The 24,362-nt window shown below is 33.7% G+C and overlaps 1 protein-coding gene across 6 annotated transcripts in view; it reads left to right on the top strand.

The window, feature by feature from the left end:
• Positions 1-24,362, top strand: part of TSC22D1 (TSC22 domain family member 1) — a 157,725-nt gene that overhangs the window by 38,037 nt on the left and 95,326 nt on the right. The window contains exons 3-4 of one of the 6 annotated variants that reach the window (XR_011968815.1): positions 12,486-12,655; positions 13,518-21,712. The exons of 1 other annotated variant lie outside the window; for it this stretch is intronic. Coding sequence is in view for 2 of the 5 variants with exons in the window: in XM_072617172.1 (XP_072473273.1) it covers positions 12,499-12,715 (217 nt within the window). In the remaining 3 variants the exon portion in view is untranslated. Of the gene's footprint in view, positions 1-12,485; positions 21,713-24,362 lie in introns of those variants that run through there. 4 more of the 6 variants (XM_072617173.1, XR_011968817.1, XR_011968816.1 and 1 more) reach the window with 4 other exon arrangements.

The raw sequence follows: 24,362 nt of genomic DNA, 5'->3' as shown, positions 1-24,362 counted from the left end.
AGTGATTTGTTTAAAATAATTTTAAGTAACATTGGTATTTTGCATCTGTGGCTTTATCATTGTGGATTTTTTTTATCTGTAAATCACAGTCTGCCTCATGTCATCTTGCACAACACCACCCCATGTGATTCTTAAGTGTCTCTTTACATAAATCCTCTGTGGAAGCTCCATGTATCTGTTGAGCCTCCCTTATAATTCTTTTAATGACTCGTAAGTATTGGTTAATACTCAAGTTGTCTGTTATCTCATTCTAGCTATGTGACTGGCCCATTTCTTTTTGATCTCAGGCAATATATTTTATGCCACTTCTTACAGGCAAATTATTGTTGGTGACATGCTTCTAGATGGCAAACCTTAATCCTCATATGTCTTTCTGTTACCCTTGAGTAATTTTCATCCTTTTGAAATCATGGTGTTGCATGACTTGCAGTTATATGGCATCGTTATATTATTTATGGGTAATAAACAAATGGCCTTGATATTGCTTTTGAGTACTTCTGTAAGAATTAAGGGGAAGAAATCATGTATAATTAAGTCTTTGTGCTTTTCCTAAAATTTAATGACAGGTTATGGCATGACAACAGTTATCTTTAATTTTATTTTTAAAAGATAGAATGAGTACATTACACAGTTGTATACAGTGTATTTTTATTTCAGATTCTGTGACAAATGAAAAATGGATACCGTAAGTGAAAAGGTAAACAGTGTCCTATTGATGGCAAATCGATGTCCTTATTTGGGAGAAGATTTCATTTTCTTCAGATGCATTTATAGATTATTTCTACATACAGTTGTTAAGGTTTATGTAAAAAAAAAGTTAGAAAACTGTGATGGGACTCTGAAGACAGGGATATGATGACTGTCTTCATATGTTCAATGATTTTCTCTTTTTGACTTCAAAGATGGAGGACATGTTGACTATTGGAAAGGTTTCTGCTTGCCCAAGAGCATTACTGAAGTTGCAAAGAAAGCCATTTAGAATTTAATGGAAAGAAAGTTGACTAACATCTAGGACTAACAGTCCTAAAGTTGTATAAGGCTGCCCCAAAGGTATTGACTTTTCCCTGCCTGGATGCCTTCGAGTGAAAGTTATATGAACCCCCTTGGGCCTCTGGGCTGGATGGACTTTGAGGTTCCTTCCAGTCCTCTGATTTGTGAATTGTTAGCCTTTAGTTGAGGAGAACTAACACACATATTGATTTGTCTCGGCTTTTCAACTTGATGTCTTCATGTAAAATCAAGAGATTTTGCAAGACTAGAGGTACAGAAGGTTTCTCATTTCTATTTCAAAATATTTTTTAGATACAGGTTTTCAGGCTCAGCAGGAACTTTTCATACAGTACTTGATATGAGAGTGCTGCTTTCAAATTCTTTAAATTTTATTACATGCTGTCAAACTTTCACATGTTGATAACAGAAATTTAGTTGGTAAAAAGTGATTAAATTATGTTAAAAATTCCAGTCTGTTAAATTATATGTTTTTTAGCACATTCTAACATGTGAATGATATTTCTAAGATGTTAGAGTGAATTGTGATTATTGTAGTATTCACAGTACTATTCAGTTTAATGACCATGCATTAGGCTTATTTGTATGAATACTGAAAAGTTCTTTTTTAAAAGTGGTTTCATAGTGGTGGGTTTTTAAGGAAAAAATTATGCAGAAAAAATTCTGGTTCAAGTTTCTGTTGGGGAAATGGGTATGAGTTATACATTTTTATTGGTTAAAATTTTCTGATTGGTGAGTTTAGTTTTAAAGTATTTTGCTTTTTCAACTACATCCTTTAATATATTTAATAACTAGAGTTAAATGTCAAAGTATTTGCACAACAGCACAGTCCAGTCTTAATATGTGTGGCATAAAGCATTCACTTTTCTTTGATTCCTCACTTGAACCAGTTAGGTTCTTATAGATCAAAGCTTAGTATATACTCTGCAAACAAACTGTCTTATCATATATGTGGTAGAAAGGAAAACACAGGTCCATTCCAGTGTGATTGCTTTTGTGATTGTAGTATAGAGGATGACTTGAAACCAATATTTTGGTTATTTTTTTTGAAAGAAGAATAGGGATGCACTTTTCCTTTTCATATGAGGCTTATTGCTATAGAAAGGTGACCATGAGTCCCTAACTGCTCTGCCAGTGGAGTGTAAGCTCTGGAAGCTTTACTCATGGCCTCTACGTCTGTCAGAGAGACCAGCTGACCTCATTGATGTGGCAGGGACATTCTTGCCTGCAACAGCTCTCATCAGTCATTGGCCAACTCCTAGTGGTCTTGTTCTCTTCAGGAGCAGCAAGGAATGCCCATGTCTGCAAAATCACAGACCTCTGAAGGTTTAAAGTGTGACTGAACAGATTTATTGTGTAACTATAGTTACACATGTTATACATGTTACTTTACTTTGAATAATTTATAATAGGACAACATTCATTAAACTATAAGAGCAAAGCAAATCAAAGTCACAGCAAAAAAAGTGAAAAAGGAGAAGAAACAGAATAATCATGAACAGTTGGCTAAGTTAATTAGAATTAAGAAATGCCATGAAAGCAGTTTGCTTGGCTGAATTCAAGGATGCTCATTCTACTTAAAGTTGTATTCATGGGATTCTTTTCATTTAATTGTGACTGCATAGATTTGCCAATTTTATTATTCATAGGTGGTTTGGTGCAAGTAAACTATAAAGTTTTTGTAGTTTCAGTTATTCTGGTGCTTATAGTTCACATCATCTGTTAAAAAGGTAGCGAGAGCTTTTTCATTTTTATGGCTGGATTTTTGTCTTTTCTGCTACTTAACACAGGCTTGGTTTTATGCGTCTATTTTAAACTGTTTTCCTTCTCCATTTGTACTTTGTTCTGTCAGTCAGAGCAGTAGAATGGAGATGGTCATCTTTGAGGTCTAAGTAGCAGTGTTTTCATTGTACCTTAGCTAATAGTTATTGTAAGACTTGACATTAATTGTTAGATAACTAGGGAAATGATTTTCCTTTGATGATCCTTTTATCCTCTAATCTTTTTTTCATGGGAATTTCCTTAGAAGATGAAGAAAAATCTTTCAAAAAAGCTGATATTCCATAATCTTGGAATCACTGTAGACTAGTTTAGTCACTGAACCCCTTAAATTGCTCTAATAGATAAAGCCACCAAAAACTTTTACTTTAGGAGAGTGTTCAGTAAATAGACTCATGAAGCAGTGTGTGTGTGTGTGTGTGTGTGTGTTGCTTTTGAAGTTTTTCATGTGTGAGTTTACAGAATGGGGGGGGAGTCACTAGTAGACTTGGAAAAGATTTTTCCTGAAATCCAAGTTTTCTGACTTTACACTTACATGTTAGTGATAAATGTTAATTTAATGAGTTTTTCCTTCAAAAATGTCTTCACATTTTGCAATACAGTTTGAGAGTATGTAGTTTCAGCTCATGTTAAAAATTGTGTTGCTTTTTGAGAAACTGGATGTATAAGAAGTTCCACTTTAAAACCCATACACAAGCATAAAAGCAAAGAAAAAATAAATTTACTTTTTTTTTTTTTTTTTTTTTTTAGTCCAAAGTATCCATGGGCTATTTCTCCTTCACATTGAAAGCTGTAACTATAAATAATGTAGTTCTGAGTGGACTAGACAGAATTTTATATAGGGGAATGTTTGCTTCTGACCTATTGCTTTTCATTTCACTGTTGGAACCTACCCACCTAATAAGCAGATCAAAATGAACCAAAGCAGAGCCCTAGCTATACTGTGTATAGAAACAGGACAATCTCTTTTAGTGATTTTTATAAAATAAAATAGTTCATGTGTAGACAGCCAGTGTTAATAAGAAGTAACCCTGTGGTTTTTCCCTTGCAGATTTTAGTTTTTTTGGTGGGTTGCTGTTCTCTGCAGATATCATTAATTTGTATTTCGCCTCACTAAATTTACCAGGAGAATCTGTTAGATAAATTATTCAAAGAAAGATAATTCTTTTAAGATATTAAAGGTGAAGCATCTTTTAAACTGTCAAAATGGGAAGTACAATTAAGTAATTTAAAGCCAAGTTTATTTTGTATTTGGCAAAAAACTTGCATCATCTAAGGGGAAGTCTCTTGGAAGAGTTTTTACTCTATACCCTAAAGGCTAAGACGTTAGTAAATGTTAATGTTTTCTTTCCCTTTATGACAAAGAAGCTTATCAACATTTTAGTTGTGTTTTAGATTACCAAATACTTGACAAAATGCTTGATGGCAAAGACGTTAAACTTTCCCCTTTTTTCTTATTCCATCTGTGTCTTGATCATCGATGGACTTCTTCCTTTGTTTACTTTTCTTTTCCTTTCATGGAGCTCAATGTCCATTTCTCTTGACAATTTGAGAGAGTTTTCCTAGGTGAACCAATACGGATTGAGTGATAGCTTAGTTCTTAACAGTATTCAAGGGGGGAAATGATGTCTTATCTGCTTCGGAACTTAGGTTTGATCATCCAGATTTGTAAATGATATGGCAGAATTGGCAAGTTCAGGTTCAGATAATCACAGTCACATATGCAAATGATTTAAAGTGGTGATATCTTTACCACATAGTATGTTGCTTACATTGTTGTTATATTGTTTAAAGAATTAGTACTCTTTCTTCTCCCTTGGGAATAGGATAATGTGGTGAATACATGTATCTTTTCAGTCCTGCTCTCCTATCTCTTTCTCCCCTTCTACTCCTATCACTCAAATATCCTCCCAACCTATTCAAGATCTTGCTTTCTTCAACTCTTCATTTCTGTTGCTCAGTTACTGACCTGTTTGAAACCCCTTCCTCATATTCCAATCCAGACTAGTCATGTCCTAGGATCATTCCACATCTGTCCTTTTTTCTTTTTAAACCAACCTTCCTACTCTACTGTATGGAATCCTTGTTCTATGATAAATAAACTTCCCTCTAGCCTTTACTTTTTCCACAAATACTCCATCCAGCTTCTTACTTTAACTGATGCTTGGCTTATTCCAGATGACATGTCTTTCTCAGCCCTTTCTATTTCAGTCTTCTGTTCTTTTCCACACACAGGGCAAAAGAGAAGTGTATGAGTACTCTTTACTTCATTGGTACTTCCAAAGCATGTTCTTTCTGTGAGACAACTTATGAAGTACACTTGTAGTACAGTTACTTCATTCTCTACAACTGTTGTTTGAGTGCAAGATACTTCCTCCTTTCTAGATGACTTGATTATTTTCTTTAAGCCCTGTTGGCATAATATAATCTTCTGTGTCTCAGTCCCTCTATAGCATTGTAAGTGACCTTCATTTACTTTGGCCACCCACGAAAATATATGGGCATCTATACCTATAAGAAGATAAGTGTTTACCAAAACATGCATGTAGTTGAACTGTGTTATCTGTTATAGGGAGAAAAGACTCTTTAACCATTTTAACCATTTATATAGAATGAGATGATTCATGTTGAGAAAGATGAGAAAATTTACTCCAGTTTCATCTCCAGGCAGCATTTTTTAGATACTCTTTTATCTAATTCTACAAAGTAATTTCTTGTTTGTATTTAACCACACCAAATTTATCAGAAGAGCCTCTGTTTTTAATAACTTTTCAAAATAAAGGCATGCATTTAGATATTAAAAGACAAATTATCCTTAAAGAACCTGTAGAATGGAAAGTATGAAATTACTTAGGAAATTTTAAACCTGATTTATTTTGTGCTCAGTTTACACTTGAGTCACTTGGAGAAATCTTTGATAATATAATTTGGCAAAAGAAAAGAATCACTGAACTATTTTACATTAAGATTCTTAGATTCTGAAATGTCTGTTTTTCAACTACATCTTCTATCTTTTCTCCTCTCTTATTACCCTTCTGTACCTTGATACTAATTTGCAGTTCATTGAACCTTAAGATCATAGGTTTAAGCTGGAAGGGTCCTTGGATTACAAACCCCTCATTTTGCAGATGAGAGAACAGGCACAGAGGGATTAGGTACCTTGCCTGTTTATTACGTATTATCCTAGACCATCTGATCTCTGCTCAGTCTGAACCCCATCCATTGTCAGCTACTTCCAGTATGTTCTTGCTAGCATCCTGGGCCACTTTACTCCTTGACTTTTTTCTATTATGTTTGTTCTGGTAAGCTGAACCTTAGATTGCACCGTCACTATTCCCCTTAACTTCTGTTCTCATATTGTGGAACATTTAGGGGTGGGGAGAAGTCATGAAGCAGCAACAGTTGATTCTACCATATAAATTTGTGCTCTCGGTGTTCATTATACATTGCTCTTCTTTCCGAACTCTGTGGTCTAGTCAAACTGTCCATTTTGATGTTCCTCACACATAAAATTCCTCCTCTCCTCCTCTTTCCCCTCCAACTCCTTGGAAAGCATTCTTACCTTTAAACCTTAAAACCTCTTGTTTTATTCAAAACTCTCTTAAATGACATTGTCTACATTTTCTTTGTACAAGCTGTTCTTGATCTGCTCACTGCTTTTCCCCTCCCTCCCCCAACTCATCTTGTTTTCATTTTGTGTATATTTCTATGCATATTTCCTCTTTATATAGAATGTAAGCTTTAAGGACAGGTTCCTAGTAGGTGCTTGTTGGTTTATTCTGTTAATTCCCTAGCTCACTCCATCAAACAGCTGCTCACATCATCTTACTTTGAGCATATGATTATGGTTCCTGCTTGGAGAAGAATTACTCTGTTTTAATGAATTTCTTCAATTTTCTTCCATATGGAAATTTCTCTGTATCTTCATTCCTCCTTTCATTTTTTCTTCTTATTTTAAAGTTCTAAAGCTAACTATGATGTAGTGGGAAAAACAAAGATTTGGTCAAAAGATCTGGAGTCAGATCTTCCATGATTGCTGTATGACTTTACTGTTTCACCTGGCTTTCTTTGTCTATAAAATAAGTGTAAAATAATGCTGCTACCTTCCTGGATTGTTTCAAGTCCCAAATACGTTGTGTAGTAGAATTATCATCAGTCAGTACTTGTTAAATATCAGACCCTATATTAAGTCCAAGGGTACAAACAGAACAAGAAGCCCTCCTTTTAAGGACTCCGAATTCTATTAGACACAGATTCAGAAAGGGAAGGTAACTTAGAAGTCATGTAACCCTGCCTCATTATTATAGAGATAAAACTGGGGTCTAATAGAGAAGTTGTGACTTGCCTAGAGTCACTTAAGAGATTCAAAACCTAGGATTCAAACTTGGGTCCTCTCACTCTAAATCCAGCCTTCTTCCCATGGAAAGAAATGCTTCATGACCATAAAGTGTCATGCAAATGTAAATTGTTGTTAGTTGTCCTAAAGCTGTTCTGTCCCATTCCTGCAGCACTGAGATACTCCTTTGTCTTTTGTCTCTTCAGTCTTGACCTCTCTTTGGTTCCTTTGATCCTTATTACTTGTACTTTTTAAAAATTCTACCCAGCAGTAATGAAACCCACAAAACTTTGGCTTCTGCTGCCTCAAGTCTTGGTTCTTTCTTTTCCATTTCCCTATTCAGTACTTCTCTCAAAGATCGCTGTTAACTTTTCATCTCTAAACCTAGTGGCTTTTTCTCATTCTTTTCCTTCCTTTGTCTTTATGCCATATCAGATTGTTGACTTCTTCCTTTTTTCCATTTTCTTGGTTTTCTTTCTGAACCTCTAACAGCACATTTGATGTTGTCTCTTCCCACCTCCAAATGAAGGCATTCCCTCAAGGTTGTGGCTGTATCCTTTTTTTCTTCAAACCCTTACTTGCTGGGTTCATCTCTTTTCTTTTTCTTCCACTTCTCATTTCATTGCAGCTGATTCTTAAATCTGTTTTTCCTCATGCTGACCTTTATCAGCATTCAGACCAATGTTCCCAGTTGTTTATTGGATCTTTTCATCAGAATGTCTTCTACCAGTATCTGAAATTCAACATATCCAAAGCTAAAGTTTTTCTCCAAATTGGCTTGTTTCCCTTGACTTGCTTATTTCTGTAAATGTCATCACTGTCTTCTCATTTACCTATACTTGAAAGCTTGGAATGAAAGCTCCTTTACTTGTCCCCAATGTTGAATCAATCATTATGTCTGTTAGTTTTACTTCCTTAGTATTTCTTACATCTGACTTCACCTTTATGTTCTCCCTATCACTGTCATATTTCAGGCTCTCATTGCTTTGACTTTTGAGTTAGATATTTAGACCTGCTCTACCCTCCCAATATTTTCTTCCCCAGACCATCTTAGAAACTATTTCCAAAAGCAAAGCCCTAAAGAGAGTTTTGATCATATCACTTGCCATTTCCCACAGAATAAAGTCTAAATTTAGCATATGAGGTTGAGGATTTCTTTTGTAAATACCTGTTACCAATTTTTCTAGTCTTTATCTCCTGCTGTTGCCCTTCATGCATCCTTATTCTTTAGCTGAACTCTACTATCTGTTCTTTCCCAAACACATACTCTGTATTTTCTTGCCCCCTTACCTCTGCACCATTTTCACTGTTTGGAATGGCTTCCTTCCTTCATCTTTTGCTCAAGATTTTACTTGTCCTCTGATGCCCAGCTCCGATGCTTCTAAATTCTCTTTCCCCCTGGCTAAAAGTGTTCTCTTCACTTTGAATTAGTACAGTACTGTGTACTTCTATTAGGACGCCATGTTTTCTTCTGCTGGATGGTAAGTACCTTTGTTAGCTTGCATCCTGTTTTATTTTATTTTTGCATTTTCCATGGCTCTTAGCACAGGTACCTTAGATATCATAGACATTTAATTTTGTTAGAATTAAATTATTGAAAATTATCCAAGTCACATAAAACAAAACCAGTTTAAAAAGTGAATTTACATGTGGCTTGTTGGTTACACATTTCAGAAAATTTAACAGAAAGGAATTTATGTCCAGAATACAGCACCCTTGGTTTGTATATAACTAGTCTTTTACATTAAGTACTTTAAAAAGAACTTTAATATAGGTTCTGTTCACAGTCATCTTATCCTGGGATATGACTTAATATTTCTTGATCAGATTTGCAAAAAGTAAGTCTATAAGAACCCATTTTGGCCAATTAACTTAATTAGGGGTTTGTTCTCTACAAGTTGGAGTACATACGCTTTTTTGCTTCTTCCTTTCTTAAAGGACAACTTAAAGAGATGATTCCTGTTAAAATCAGTTGTTGCTAATCTGTATTTCTTATGAACTTGCTTCTGTAAGATATTCATCATATTGGTCATGGCCTCAAATCCTTAGATTGCTTATTATGTCCTGGGGAAATGGAATTACTATTTCTCTTAAATGTTTCTAAAATCCTTTACATATTGCTTTGCAGTCTTCTTTTTTTTTTTTAATTTGAATATATTTGCTCTGGAAATTCTAGCTTTCAAAATAAAAGATACTAACCTGAATTGGGAGGAGTTTAAAAATTGTTCTATATCTATTCAATTTCTACCAATATCTTTCTAACCCAAAAGTTACTGTTTTGTTTTATTAACTTTCAAAAAATAAAATAATAAACTTTAAGTAAAATATTTTCATAAAATCTGAGAAATAAAGACTTCTTTCTTTAAATATGAGGCCTTTTGAATTTTCCTATGGAATTGAAGCTGTGTTAAACAGAAGCCAACATGAATTTGAGGAAGGTTTGCTATTATTTGGATAATGTGTACTTGAACAGTTGATTGTAACTGCTTGAAAGTTAACTATAATTACTTTTGATTAGGTGGGCCTGAAAATTTTTTTTTCAAAAAGAAGCTGTACTGGAAGCCATTTCTATTCTACATCTAGATTGGACTCCAGGACTTTAAACATAGCCACAATTACAGCAGCAGGGTGCAGTAGTGGCTGAAGAGTTGATCTTAGAGGTTTGCCTTTGATACAGCCTAGTTTTTTGAACCTCAGCAAAACACTGAACCTCTCAGCCCTCAGCACCTTTTTAAGACTATAAGGTACAAAGATGTTCTCAGTGTTCAGTGAAAGAGAAGAAATGTCCTCTCTCTCCCTTAGTTTCTTACAGCAATGAAATGTCGTGAGTCTATTCTCTGCCCTTTACCCATGTTCGTGAATTTAGGGTCCGATTCTAACCCTAAACGTGCTCCGATTCTTTTGTGGGAGCTTAAGAAATGAGAGGATACACATGTATTTCAAATTAATTTCTTATTCATTCTTGGTGGGTATGAAGGGCAATAGTAGGAGAGAAAGACTAGTCTTTAACTAGTCTACTGGGTAATAAATCAAATATAGCAAAGTACTGCTAACTCAAATTTCACTAGTTTGGAGTTTGTTCTTATGACCTAGGATGTTTACCTTTCAAAATTAAAGCAAAATTAAGCAGATTGTGGAAATACAACTGTATGAACAATGTTTACTGGCTAGGAGAAATAGTTTTCGGACAGTTGAAAAACTAAAATATTAGCTATCATGGAAACAAGTATACTGCTGGAACTTTTAAAAGCATACTAATTAAAACTTTTTTTTTCAGTTCATTAAAGTTGTTCGCTAAAGACTCTTGCTAAATGACACTTAATGAATTACAAATACGTATGTATGTACATACATATAATTTATAAACAATGAAAATAATTAAAACTGCATTTCTTTTTTTAAAAAACTTTTCTATAATGAAGAAAACCTTATTGCTTTATTTGTTCAAACTTCATTTAAACTTGTTTCCTTGTTCCAGTCCTTGCTGTCCCAAGAAATTAGTGAATTTTTTAATAAGGTATTTTAGTAGTCTGCTGATCTAATGGTATATTCTCTTTGAAAGCAAATTTAGGACTTTAAATACATCTATTAGAGTTTATTATTCACTTATGTGCTAATGAATAGACACTTATAAAAATTGACTTGGTTTCTATACCAATATCTTTTGGCTAAATTATGTTCTCTCCCTCGGTCACCTACTTTCAGGTTTCATTTTCAGGTTTGTTTGTTTTTTTTCTGATAGGGATAGAATTTTAATATTGATGGTTGTTACTGTTTTTCTTTTCTCATTTATATGTCAAGTTTTTTTTACAATGGCAGTTAAGCATTTTTTCTGATTACCATTGCTTTTTCTTTGGAAAACAAAGAGTTCTTCTTAAGACACAAGGTTATGTTAGTTCAGATTTATTTCACTTGTTCAGTTAGATTATGAAATAACCATTCCTTTTCAGCTCAGGACAATTCCAAATTGGTGAGCAGAGCCAGGAGGTGGGTCAAAAAGGTGAACTGAGAGCATTGTAACAGTATACTTTGGTTGTTGCAACGCACCTAAGTACAGGGTAACAGAGTAAGCATTCTATAATACTTGTTGATTGTTTGATAGTTATCAGGAACACAGGCTTTTAGCCACTCACAGGTAAGAGACCTTTTAAATAGCAAATTGGAGAGAGACTATTTCATGTCAGATTTATTTATCTTCTTTTGTTCATCCCCCAAGTTCATCTATAAATTAATAGTAACTAGCTGGCTAAAAAACAAGACCATCAAAGGCATCTTCAAATCCAGCACTAAATCTGGAGTTCTTCATAGTGTTTTCTTTCTTATAGAAAGCTCAGGAGACCAACAATAAATCCTTCACCCCCCCCTTAATTCTTGTCACTTATATCTCTATGACCTCTGCATCTCTATATCTCAGTGTGTACTTGATTGGAAACTAGGATCTTTACACATTTTTTTCTTTTCTACTTCCCATAATAAGAGTTTTCTCTTGTGTATCTTTATTGTCTATTAGTTGAACACATTTCCAAGTTTTATTTTCTGCACTGTAATCGTTAGCAATAACTTCTCTATCTTTGACACTGTGCTGAATGCCAAATGGTCACCCTGTCCTGTAGTATTCACCTTGATTCTATACCTAACATACATCAAACACTCCATTCTTTCCCACCCAGGCAGTTTTCTTTCTTATCCTGAATGTTAGAGGAATGCCTTTTTATCAGTGCCTTTTCAGAAGTCTCGAATAATTTTATGTCTAGTTATAGTCAGACTCTTAGAAGGGAGGGACTGAAACTTGCAGCTTGGTGTTGCTTCTTTGTGTTGATAATGACTTAAAGACTAAGGACAAATTCAATCTCTTAGGATATTACCAAGGTTACTAGACAAGTCTTATTAGTTTTGTTATGGCTTACTCTTTGAAAGCCATCCTTTTGTTTTTGACATTAGGATTAACTGCAGTGGGACTCCCTTTTGACTTTATATATAGAGAATTAGCTTTCACTGTCCCCTCTGAAATAAATTCACTCTTGTTTCATATTTGTCTTTTAATCTTATCTCAGTTTCCTATCTTGTGCTGTACAGTTTGAAAGTAAACACTCAACTTTGAGACTAAGTTGATTTGCATATAGTATATTATGGACTACAATATTATGTTAAAAGGATAGTATTAGACTCAAACAGGTCATTTCTCAACAGTGACCAAAGAATTTATCATTTGTGGTTGTAACATTTTTGGAGATTGTTAAGGCACTAAAGAAATTATACAGAAAAACAGCTTCTTTTTACCCTGAGAATAAGCCATTACAAACTCAAATGATCAGAGATTGTAATTTCTTAATAAGAGTTTTTTTCTTAAATCTATATTCAGCTCTCTATTTCAGTGCTTCTCCCCTACCAGAGGTGCAAGGAATGATCCTAGAACCACAGATACAGCCAAGACCACGGAGAGCTTTTGACGTCAGGGGTCCACTTTCTCCACTGAACCATTGGAGGCAGAATATCCAGCTTCTGGAGAGAGTGGGAAAGAATAATAAACAAGTGGGTGCTTTCCATTATTTACTTGGGTTTCTTTATAGATCTGAGTGTTCTTCCATTTAGTGATACCAGTGATTTCACTGGGTTCATGCAAGAACCAAATCATGTTGCAATTGGTTTTTCAAAGAATATTAGCTATTTATCTGGTTCCGATTTCCAAAAAAAAGGAACTAGAATTAATTCCACCTTCCCCTCACCTCCTTTTCCCATTTATGAAAGTATTGAGTGATGGGGACATGAATGAATGGTGAATGCATCAGTAGCTTATAGGCATTTCAAGATAGAAGCTAAGGCTATTTTAGCACTTAATTTTGTATTGGTGGACAAATGATGCTCTATGTCCCAGCGGCTCAAAAAGTTTATGTTTCACTTTTGAGCAGTCTGGATATCTGAATGCTTGTATTCTACACAACTAGATGTTCAGATATTATTCTGTCCTGCAAGTTAGAGCTATAGGATTGAAATTGTTACCAAATTGGTCCACATCTTACCCAAACTTGAGGACTTAATACAAGTTATTTCTTTAGAAGATGCTATAATAATACTATGATAGCTTTAGTATAGGCTTCATTCTGTAATATAAATACAAATTAATTTAAACATCAGGAAATAATATCTGTTGAAGCTGATTTTAAATATACCCAAGGGTAGTTTTCCTTATCCTGAAAAATGCTATTTGTGTCAAAAGAACTTTGACTTAGATTTTTCTTAGTTTTGGAAGTTCTTGTCATCTATGATGGGTAGTCCTTTGAACAAAGTGCCTTTGGACAGTTTACATTTCTCCATGGTAGACTCCTACCGTGACTTCAGGTATCTTGATAATGGGTTAATGGGAGACTGGTTTATTTCTTCTCTAATTGACCAGATTTCTTTCAACTGGTAAACATCATACTACTTCAGCAAAAGGAATTTCTCTAGCAGTCTTCATGGATGATGTCTGTCACATATGCCAACACCAGCAGTTTGGAAGGCAGTGGTGAATGGACCAGTGTAAAATATCTAGAAGACACAAGGATGAGAGAATCACCTGTTCTTTCCATTAAAAACTTTAAAATTTGCTTTCTGGCTTTATCTGATGACCTGTTGGTGCTGGAAATGGAAAGGCTTTTATATAATGAACTAACCATTTCAGATTGGAGTTATGTTTACGTGACCATGAAAATAATTCTTTTCAGAAGACTGAGCTGCAGGAAGTTCCAAACACTATTCTCTTTAAAAGCAGTTCTAGAGAAGTCTCTGCACCCTTTGGCTTTAGCAGTGAAACAGATGGAGCACATTTTTCTGCCGTGATGTAGGGAATCTAAATTGGATGAAATATTCTTAACACAATTGAGAGAGTTTAATTTTCTAGCTATTCATATTTGTATTTAGTACAGGGAACTGTTGTGATCTGAAATCCTAACTATTTTCTAATCTTGGGCCTTACTACCATCACATTCATCAAATCTATCTACAGAAACTCCATTTTAGTAGTCAAGAGGCTACACTGTGAGTATATTCTTAGTCCAACTTGGTCTGTCTTCTAATGTGGTATATACCTTGTTTAACTTGAGGTATGGTACTGCAAGAAGGCGTGCCTAACAGGGATGCACACTTCAATTTCAGAAAGCTCCAAGGCAGCCCTTTTTAATTATGTGATGGAGCTTTGCTAAACATTAGTTAGTCTAAACTCATATTAATGAAGGGAAGTGCTTATTTAGATGTTGATATATGACTGACTTATATTTGATTAAAGTGCGGCGTTGCACTTTTTAAAAATCAAAAATGTAGTTTCAGAGTTGTTAAGATTAACATGGAAGGTTTTGCAGCTGGTTCCCACCCATCCCTCCCTTTTCCCTTGCCCCAAATTTCCAAATTCCTTTAAATTTTTATTTTTATTGAAAGAAATTATTATACTTATAATTTCTTAACAGAGGAAGATATGTAAAAGATACACTTAGCTTTGAACAGAATTATCTCTTAAAAGGTTTGAATTCCCATAAAGTGTATCATTTCAATTTATTCCTAATTTTATTTCCTAAACGCATACTAAAATGATTTATAGTCATGAAGAATTTTACAGAAATAGAAATTTAAAAGTTCAGGAAAAAAATAATTTTCTTGAAAATCAAGTAAACTCCATAAACCATGACACAAGCCAAAACCAACTTTCAATTTGAGACTTAACTGTATTTTTTATTGTTGGTTAGTTATTGCAGTTTTGGAATGAACAGTCTCTTAATTTCTTACATTAAATCCCAGTAATTCCTCGAAGTTTATTGTTTTTAAGTGTCTGACTTTATAGCTAGTGCCTAAAGAGATTTTTTAAAATTAAACTTGTATTTTTATGTGAATTTATTTAAATTCTACTTTGTTTACCTAAACTTTACATTTTCTTGACAAATTTTTGAATATCTGGTGTCAATAGGACAATAGATTGTGTATAGCACTATTTTTCAGTGTTTTTTTATATGACCATCAAGACAAAGCTGATATTTTTCTTAGTATGATTAATATTTTTGAATATTTGTACATATGATTATTTTATGTAAATAAATATTTTCTGCATGAAAAATGTGCTTATTTATAAATGACTATTTTTATTTCAGGAATAGACATTGAAAACAACAGTTTAAAAATGGATTAAAAAATTTGTATTTTCTCTAGACATTTCTGACTATGATATACTATTTAATTGATTTTTGTTCATTTGGAGGGTGATTCTATTTTAAAAGTGAAATGGATTTAAATGAAAACTGTTCTTTGCATAGTTAGCATATTTGAAAGAAGTGATTTTATTTACTCTACTTGTCTACATTTTTAAATTAGCTTAATCTTTGCTATTTTTCTCCAGAGTAATTTATTTTGAAGATATTTTATCATCAGAAAATGAGATTCCTTGTGGTACAAATAAACATTCCAAAATATGGCATTTTTTTTTAGCCTTCAGAAGTTAAAAGAATCTGGCAATCTGTAAAATAGTGTTTAACATTTACATTTTTCTGTGAATCTCTATAGTATGACATAATTTAAATGACTATTACTTAAAAGCTGGACTGATTAAAACAGTTGAAAAAAATCCTGACATTTGAAGATGATAGCCTATGTTGAGAAAATCAGGTTTACTCACAATTGACAAAAGTTGTTGAAGAGGAGAGTGTTATATTTTAGACTCTGCCTCGGCTCATAGATATGGAAAGAGAACTCTCACTATTACTTAACTCTCGGCAGTTAATAACAGCCTGGAAGTCTTGGCTTGGTTCAGATGAGGTGACATGTGCTTTGCAAATCCTAAAGCACTATGTGAATGCACATTTTTATCATCATTATTGTTACTGTTAGCAGTATGCTCCAGTGAGAGGCAGCACGGGAAAAGAGGATATGTGGTATTGAGTAAGAGTTAGGTCTTTTTGGAGACATCAACGTAATTGGATCAGATGGAAGAGTGTATCTTTTCTGTGCAGAGTCCACTAGAAGCACATGGATTTATCTCTGGAATGTGAAGAGGAATTTCACAAGAAATGGACTGTGCAGATTCAGAATAGGATTGAGATAGAGTTTTAGGCAAGAAATTTCAAGTTAAATTAACAATTTGCTGGGGTCCAAAATAAATTAGGTTGACCTGAAATGAAATAATGGTTTTATAAGCAGAATAAAAAATTTAAAAAATATATTTATACTGAATGTTTTCAGGCTCATTACTGTTGGGTGGTTTCCTTCTGGTAAGTGTGTTGGTAGAGGCTAGTAAAGATGATGTAGGCTGAACACATTTTTGAAATTAGACTTTAAAGAATTCTTGATAAAACTGAGAGCTATGTAGCATCTATATACTATTGCATCTACATACTTTATACAAAAGGGTATGGTAAGTTTTTGCTTGTTAATAAAGGGAAACAAATGCCAACTTAAATTTTGAAATGACTTTCCAACCAAATACAGCATTATTCTTGACTATGCCCGTAAAATCATTTTTGTTTGTTATAACAATGAAGGCATCAAAACTTAGTTTTGGGTAGAGGCAGTTGGCATAACCTAATTATTGTTTATATATTACTGTTTATTAAAAGAACAAAAATTGTGGCCTAATATGTATTCCACTTATTGGCACAATGAAAAAAACCTTTTCTTTCTTTTAATACTTAACCATCGATGGGGGTTACATCACCAGCCCCTGAAGTTAGGAGGACCTGAGTTCAAGTTTTCCCTTTGACACTTACTAGCTGTGTGACCCTGATTGCCTCCAAAAAAAAAAAAAATCCCACTTAAGAGTTGAAAGGAATTCAATACTAAATTGAACTGATGGCCATTTTGTTCAGAAGGTCTAGTGAGGGATAGAGGGAAGAGTGATTCTAAACTAAACCTTATAGAATACCAAAGTTGGCTTAATTTTATATCCTCAAGGCATAGTCTTGGACATATATGACTAACTTGATTAAAAATAAGTGTGATTTTCCCCTTATAATGTCTACCCTACTTCCACCAAAATGGGGGTAAATGCTGTACTTTTAAGAAAGTCTTCTAATATTGAAACCAAATTGATATTTGTATATTCTCACAAAAGGAAAATTAATGCATGTCATGCCTATAAAGTAATGAAATAGACTTATTTTCCTTATAAAATTAATCTTCTTCGTTTTAACACTATAAAACACACTGCCTCAAATACAGGTTACATGTTTTCTATGCTTTTTTTTAAGGCGGTATAATAGAGTAAGGGAAATGCCAAAACTTTTTTTAAGCCTGTAATTTTAAGTGGATGGCTCTCAGTGTGAGAGCTACCTGTGCTAATGAGCAATTTGTATATAATTTATAGCCTGTATTGCCCTGAAGCAGTACTGAAACTGTAGTTTTTCCAACTCTATCTACTCTTGCCATGCTGCCAAAATTTTAAGGTGTCAAATTATAGTTTCTTTACTTTCTTCTCTGTGTATGTAATACCTTCATTTACAAGGTGCAGTTTTCACAGTTAGCCATGGCAAAATTAACATTTTAAATAAGTGTCTATTCCTGAAATTGGAATGATTTTAATTTTAAAAAAATTAGACACATAGGTGTCTAATAAATACCTTTTTTAAAAAAAAATACATCTACATTTAAGAAAATACTTTTTTTTTAAACAAATACATTAACATTCAAGATCCTTGTGAGGAAATCATTTATAATAAAAAGACAGAAAACTTTTAAAGGGTAACTGAAGTTTTCAGAATGGTTTTTAGGAGTTCTGTTCAAAAGTATCCCTGAAAGAGGTAGGTAAGGAAAAGACAGCCAAGTATTAAACGTTGATTTAAAATGATTAATTTTTTTTCAACAAAAATTGACCTTCCGTTTTGATTTTTTAAAAAAACTTTTGCAATTTGTCTGGTCTAATTAATTTACCTAATTAAACAACATTCAACTTTTGGTCATTGGTTCAAATGGATGGAAGACAATAATTAAAAAATTGGAAAATGATTGTGTTTTTGGAATGCATTCACAGATCTCATATACAGAGATACTGATACTGCATCTTTATACTTCAACCAGTGAGGGGCATGCTACCTGGGTCCCAGCTGATTAATAGGTTGGGGAAAGCCTTGTGTCACTGACAATCATTCTTCTTCAGAGTAACAAGAATTGACTGTTACTAAAAACTTTAATAAGAGAAGATTTATTCATGTTCATTTTTCTCTTGTTAGTTGACATTAAATATTCATTGACCACATGGCCCAGAAAGTTCAGTTGTTTCAGTTTGAGTAGATATTCCTATTTATGTTATTAGACCTATATAGAAATATGTAAAACATAATTACTGAATCCAGTGATCTTTGTTCTGAGGTATTCATGATGCTTTTCATGTATTATTTATCTTCAGACATTCAGATTGAAGAAGAAAGAAAATATTTTCATACATTTTTATAGGCAAAACTGAAACAGATTCACTTGTTTGTTGTATTAAATGATAAAGATCATTTATAATGGATCATTTGGTCAATATTTTGTATTTAAACTGATTCTCTGAGGGATTCGATTAGGTTAAAGGGCTTTTGTCTTATAGCATGACAGATATTGTCTAATTTCCAGAATTAGGGGATACTAATCTGAAAAGTAAGTTACTCTTTGGTTATTGAAGATTCTCTTGCTGGTGTAACTCACTTGGCAGCAAGGCAGCAGAAGCAGTGGAGAGGGTTGGACTTGGAATCAGGAAGATCTGAATCCTAATCCTGCCTCAGATACTTACTGTGTGACCCTGGCAAAGTCAGCCTCTTTTTCCTCTCTAAAAATGGGGATCATAATACAACCCTGTCATAGGTTTATTGGGAGGATTAAATAGGATAACCTGTAAAGCCCTTTCTTTGCAAACCTTAAAATGTCAGCTATTAGTCATGTATACCTAATTGAATACACAATGGATTAATGTTACTGAAATCTTGGATAAAAAGTGAATTTTCATAAATTGGATAATATTTTGCCATTGATTTGTTATTTTAGAGAGATCATGTCTGTTTTTGATTGAACTTTGTCAGGGATATCTAATATTTTAGTTTTAAATTTCACTTTATCATATCATACCAATATCTAACCTCTGTTATATATTTTTCTGTAAGCAAATATTTTATTGAAGGGATCCTTAACTCAGGTGCCATGAACTTAATTAAAAATATATTTTGATAACTATTTCATAATTGGTTTCTTTTACAATTCTAAGTATTTTATTTTAAATAACCCATTCTGAGAATGGGTTCATAGGGTTCACCGAACTTCCAAAAGGGTCCGTGGTGCAGAAGCTAAGAACCTCTGAAAATGGAATATGGGTGTATATAAATGTATATGAGTTATTTGTGAATTCTTACTCTACATCAATTCTATCTTATATCTCTAATACAGTATATTTACTTTTTTCATCATAATTTGATTTGGAAGGGACATGAAAGAACATTTTATTCAGAATACCTGTATTTAATAACCTACATTCTGCAGCATAGGTGCAAACGCAACCCATACATGGCAGGCAACACTCAAATGCACCCTGAACCAAATTAAAATATAACTGGGGAAATACAAGACAAAAATAAATAAAAGTACAATATATTTTAAAATTAAGTCAGTATGTGATCTTCAGGGATTCTTATGTAGTGATCCTCTCCTTTCTGAGTATGACATGACTGTAGTATAGCAGCCATGAATAGGTATTTATCTAGCTTCTGCTTAAATAGCTGCAGTGAGCACCAGATCTCTAGTTAATCAGGGAGTCCCTTGTTTTTAGGCATTTAAATCGTATAGTGGTAGAGCCAGAAGGATACTTACATATCATCTAGGCCAATACATCTTCCCTTCTTCCTGCAATTCCATTTTACAGGTAAAGATACTGAAGCCTTGGGGTATGAGGAGACTAAATGACATTGCAAAGCTGAAAACTGCAACCCAGGTCCCCTGATTCCAAGCTATTTTCCTTCTATTGAGCCAAAATCTCTCTGTATTTTCAATTAATTGGTTCTAGTTCTATCCTCTGGGGCAACAAAGTATAGCAATAATTCCTCTTCAAGATGGGAACTATTTTTAAATATTTGAAGGTTTATCACATTTCCCCCAAATATTCTGTTTTGTAGGCAAAAATGCCCTTCAAATATAACTTTCTAGGGTGTTGAGCTTGGAGTCAGACCTAGTATCAAATGTCATCTCAGATGCTAGTAGTGTGATCTTGGGCAAATCATTTAATGGCTTAGCCATAGTTTACTCATCTGTAATATGAGGATAATAGCATCTTCACATGGTTGTTGTGAGGACTAAAGAGATAACATATGTAATGCAGAAAGCACTTTTTAAAACTTTGGTGCTATATAAATCTTAGTATATGACCTCATTTCCAGTCGATTTGCCATTTTGTTTTCCTTTTTATTTTTGGACATGCTTCATTTTGTTAGTGTGTCTCTCAAAAAAATGGTGCACAAGATTAAATTATAGGGCTCTAGTTGCTTTCTGATTTAAGCCAAGACCATAGCCTCTTTTATTCTAAATAAAATATTTTTATTTTATCAGCCTAAGATCACGTTGGCTTTTTGGGCAGTTAATGGCAAGAATCACTTTATTGACTCGTTGACTTTATAGTCAACTAAAGTCTTTAATAATTTTACCATGTGTATGGTTACTTAGTGATCTCTCCTATATTTGTGTGGTTGAGATTTTTTTTTTTTATAAACCTGTGGAGGTATTTGTGTATTGATTTCATTCTCCAACCTCTGAACTACTCCTAGCTTTGTCCCAAGCATTTGATAAGCATGTTATTTCTCTTTTCCAAGGCATTGATAAACCACATAAAATTCCATTTAGGGAAGTAATGCAGTGATAAGAAAAATTTGTTTCCAAAATTCATACAAATTATAATTCTGAATTTATAGAATAGGTGTAATACCAATGTGTACATTTTGATGGGGAGAAAATTTGGCAAGTAACAGCTTGGGACATTTTAGCTACATACAAAATAACTTCATTTTACAGCTAAAATAAAAAAAAAAAACCATGAGTAGCTATACTAAATGAGATGTATCCAAATTTATCTTGACTTAGTTCACTCACATTAATTCCATATAATCTATATGTTGTAAATCATTTATTCTCAAGGAGGCTTTATTCAAATTCTGACAAGATCTGACAAATCTGTGCCAATCTATTTGACTTTAAGAGGAGAAAGTGTGTGTTGAGCATTTTTATTCAACAGAGTACAAAGTAGAGAATAGTCAACATTTTCACCAAGGATGCTGAATAAGATTTTTCTAAATTTCACCTCTATAAATTATGGATTTTTATCATTAAATCAATTTAAGGGCTTCAGAAGCCTTCTGAGAGGCCATTCTAACGAAACTTGAGTCAGGAAAGCCAGAAATATTCTATTTTTCTGGATGAGAGTGACTTGATAATTTGCTTTAAATTAAGTTAATTATTAAGTTGATAAATACTGAATAGAACATCCTAAAAGCAATGATAGATTGTAGCTCTCTGTACCAAAATATTTTTTTAAAAGTGAAATCCAATTTAAATTGAATATTATCAGCTTTGTGCTTTAGGCACTGGGGAAATAGCTGGGTTTTTTTTTTTTTTTAAGAATATAGACATCAATAGTAAGAACCTGCCTTAAGACTAGATGTCTTTCCATCACCTTCATCTTTATTTAAAGTTACCAGAATTGTAAAAACATTTCATCTTAATGAAAAAAATCTACTTATAGATTCAGAATGCTCGATCTCAGATCACCTTATCTTTATCTCTCTTTGATAGGTCAGGAAACTGAGGCTTGGGAAGTTTGTGGTTTGCTCAGTCCTTAAGCTTTACATTTACAGAGCTGGGACTCTGTAGCATTTGTTAAGTTTGGACTTTATAAGTATTTAAAGTAAAACAATAACTTAGAGGAAAGGGTAAGATTCTGACCTCTATTCTTGTTTTCTATGCGATATATTTCTGTGTAAATTTCTGCTGTTAATATTTTATAGTGATAGTATATGCATTTTTAAAATCCTTATGTTTGCATGAAAATTATACACTAACAAATGGCATATCAGGATAGATACTTTTTAGGGGAGGAGGGGAAATGTCACCCTCTACTGATACCCATTCAGCAGCGAAGGCTAATTATGGTAAAAATTTCCTGATAGCTATTTAAAATTTTACTTTGTGAGTTAGATGCTTTTGTGGTAACCACTTTGCTCTCCCAAAGTAAACTATATGCTTCGAGGTAGTCATGTCATCTCAGACTCATGACATTTTCAGATTGTAAGAACATAGCATGCTTGTTCATAGTCTTGCAATGGAACTCTATATCCATCCTTTAGGAAACTTGGTTAAAGTATAATAATCCTCCTGTACCTTCATGTAATAGAAATTATGTATGCCCCACATATCTGTGTTACTGAGTGTTACTTAGGTTTCAGAGGTTCAGAGCTGGAAGGTATTTTAGTCATTTAGTCCAGCCCCTCTTGAAACGTTTATGAAGAGTCTGCCAATTATTTTAATATTGCATGGTTGCCATTGCAAGTTCGGAAATGAATTAAAGTAGCAATAGCTACAGAGGCAACATAATGTTGCCAGTGTGAGAACTGTAGCGTAGGGGAATAACTGTCTTATTATTGGTTCTAAGGGGATTTAGAAAAAAAAAAAAAGGAGGAAGCAGCAATATATGGTAGGAATTTGCTGTGCATTTTCATTACGTTAAGTGTTCTTTCCTACCTTTGTGATGTTATTGGCAGTGCTTATAGCATAATAGGTAAATCAGATGTTTATGAAATACTTTTAAATGTTAGATAAACCACACAGAGAAAATGGTCAGCTTTCATATAGTGAATTCCCCTAATTTAGCTGTCTTTAAATGTTACATTAAAAATGTTTGTTATATTTAAAGTGAGGCACACCTGTTTCCTAATCAGCACCATTTATACAAGATTATCGTGCAGCCACTTTTCAGTTGTGTCCGACTCTTCCTGACCCCATTTGGGTTTTTCTTGCCATGATACTGGAATGGTTTGCCATTTCCTTCTCCAGCTCATTTTATAGATGAGGAAATGGAGGCAAACAGTTAAGTGACTTGCCATGGTCATACACCTAGTAAGTATTGGAGGCCAGATTCGATCTCAGGAAGATGAGTCTTCCTGATTCCAGGCCTTGAGCTCTATCCACTCTACCACCTGTTTGCCCACTTGTACAAGATATTGACGTACAATTCAGCATATGTGACTGACTATATACAGTTTTAAATTTTGCTGATGGCTTTTCATTTATCTCATTTGATGCTTATACTACTGAGGTAGGTGCTGTTATCCCTGTTTTACCAGGAATCTGAGGTCCAGATAGTAAATAATTTGCCCAAGATTACATTGATAATTGAGGAGCTATTTGAATTCAGATCTTTCTGTTTCCAAGTCCAGCATTCAATCAGTTTGGTCACATTGCCTCAATAAACATGTAAAGTACTCTAAACTTGATAAAAATGCCAGGTTTTTTTGTGTTGGTTTGTTTTGTTTTCAGTGACCAGTGCATTGCAGAGTAACAGTACTAGGCACTGGGTGAAATCAGTGGAGAGTTCAGGATCTGTTTCCTCATGATATTTAGTTTTTTAGTAGCAGAATAAAGCATGGGGCCATAATATATAAATCTCTGCATTGTAGTTAAATATGTTAGAGAAGTTCACCATAGTGTATGAGGCAACACTAATACTGAATTCACAATAAAAGTTAAATTGACTGAAATACTGCAGTTAATTGGATTCTACCTTAATGTCCCCCTTCTCTCCTCCACTTCACAAGTTTATATCATGAATTTGTTAAGATAAGCAAATTTAAAGTATGATGACGTCAGTTTTGGTTAAATGTGTACCTTTTACTATTTGCACTGATAAAATTCACAATAATAACCACCTTTTAAAACCCCTCTTCTCTCCCCATTATTACTTGACATATATTTTGTATTAAATTTAAACATTTAATAAGTGCTTACTACGTGTCAGACATTGTACTAAGCACTGGGATACAAGGATGAGACTTCCTCCTGTCAAGATAATGTTCTTTGATTTCTCTGTGTATCTTGTTACCCTGGCAACAGAGTGAGTATAAGTTCCTTGAGGACAAGTGCTTTGCCTATTTTTTGGTCTTTGTCTTTCTCAGAGCTCAGTAAAATGTCTGGCACCCTGGCACTTGATGACGTTGCTTGTTGGATGAGTGAGCCTGAGGCAATTCCCTATTCTGAAACTTTAAAGAATCCATAGAAT

Source organism: Notamacropus eugenii, chromosome 6, assembly GCF_028372415.1.
Source record: "Notamacropus eugenii isolate mMacEug1 chromosome 6, mMacEug1.pri_v2, whole genome shotgun sequence".
Lineage (NCBI taxonomy): Eukaryota > Metazoa > Chordata > Mammalia > Diprotodontia > Macropodidae > Notamacropus > Notamacropus eugenii.
The sequence above is the reverse complement of the archived record's forward strand: the minus strand, read 5'-3'. Positions and strand labels throughout refer to the sequence as shown.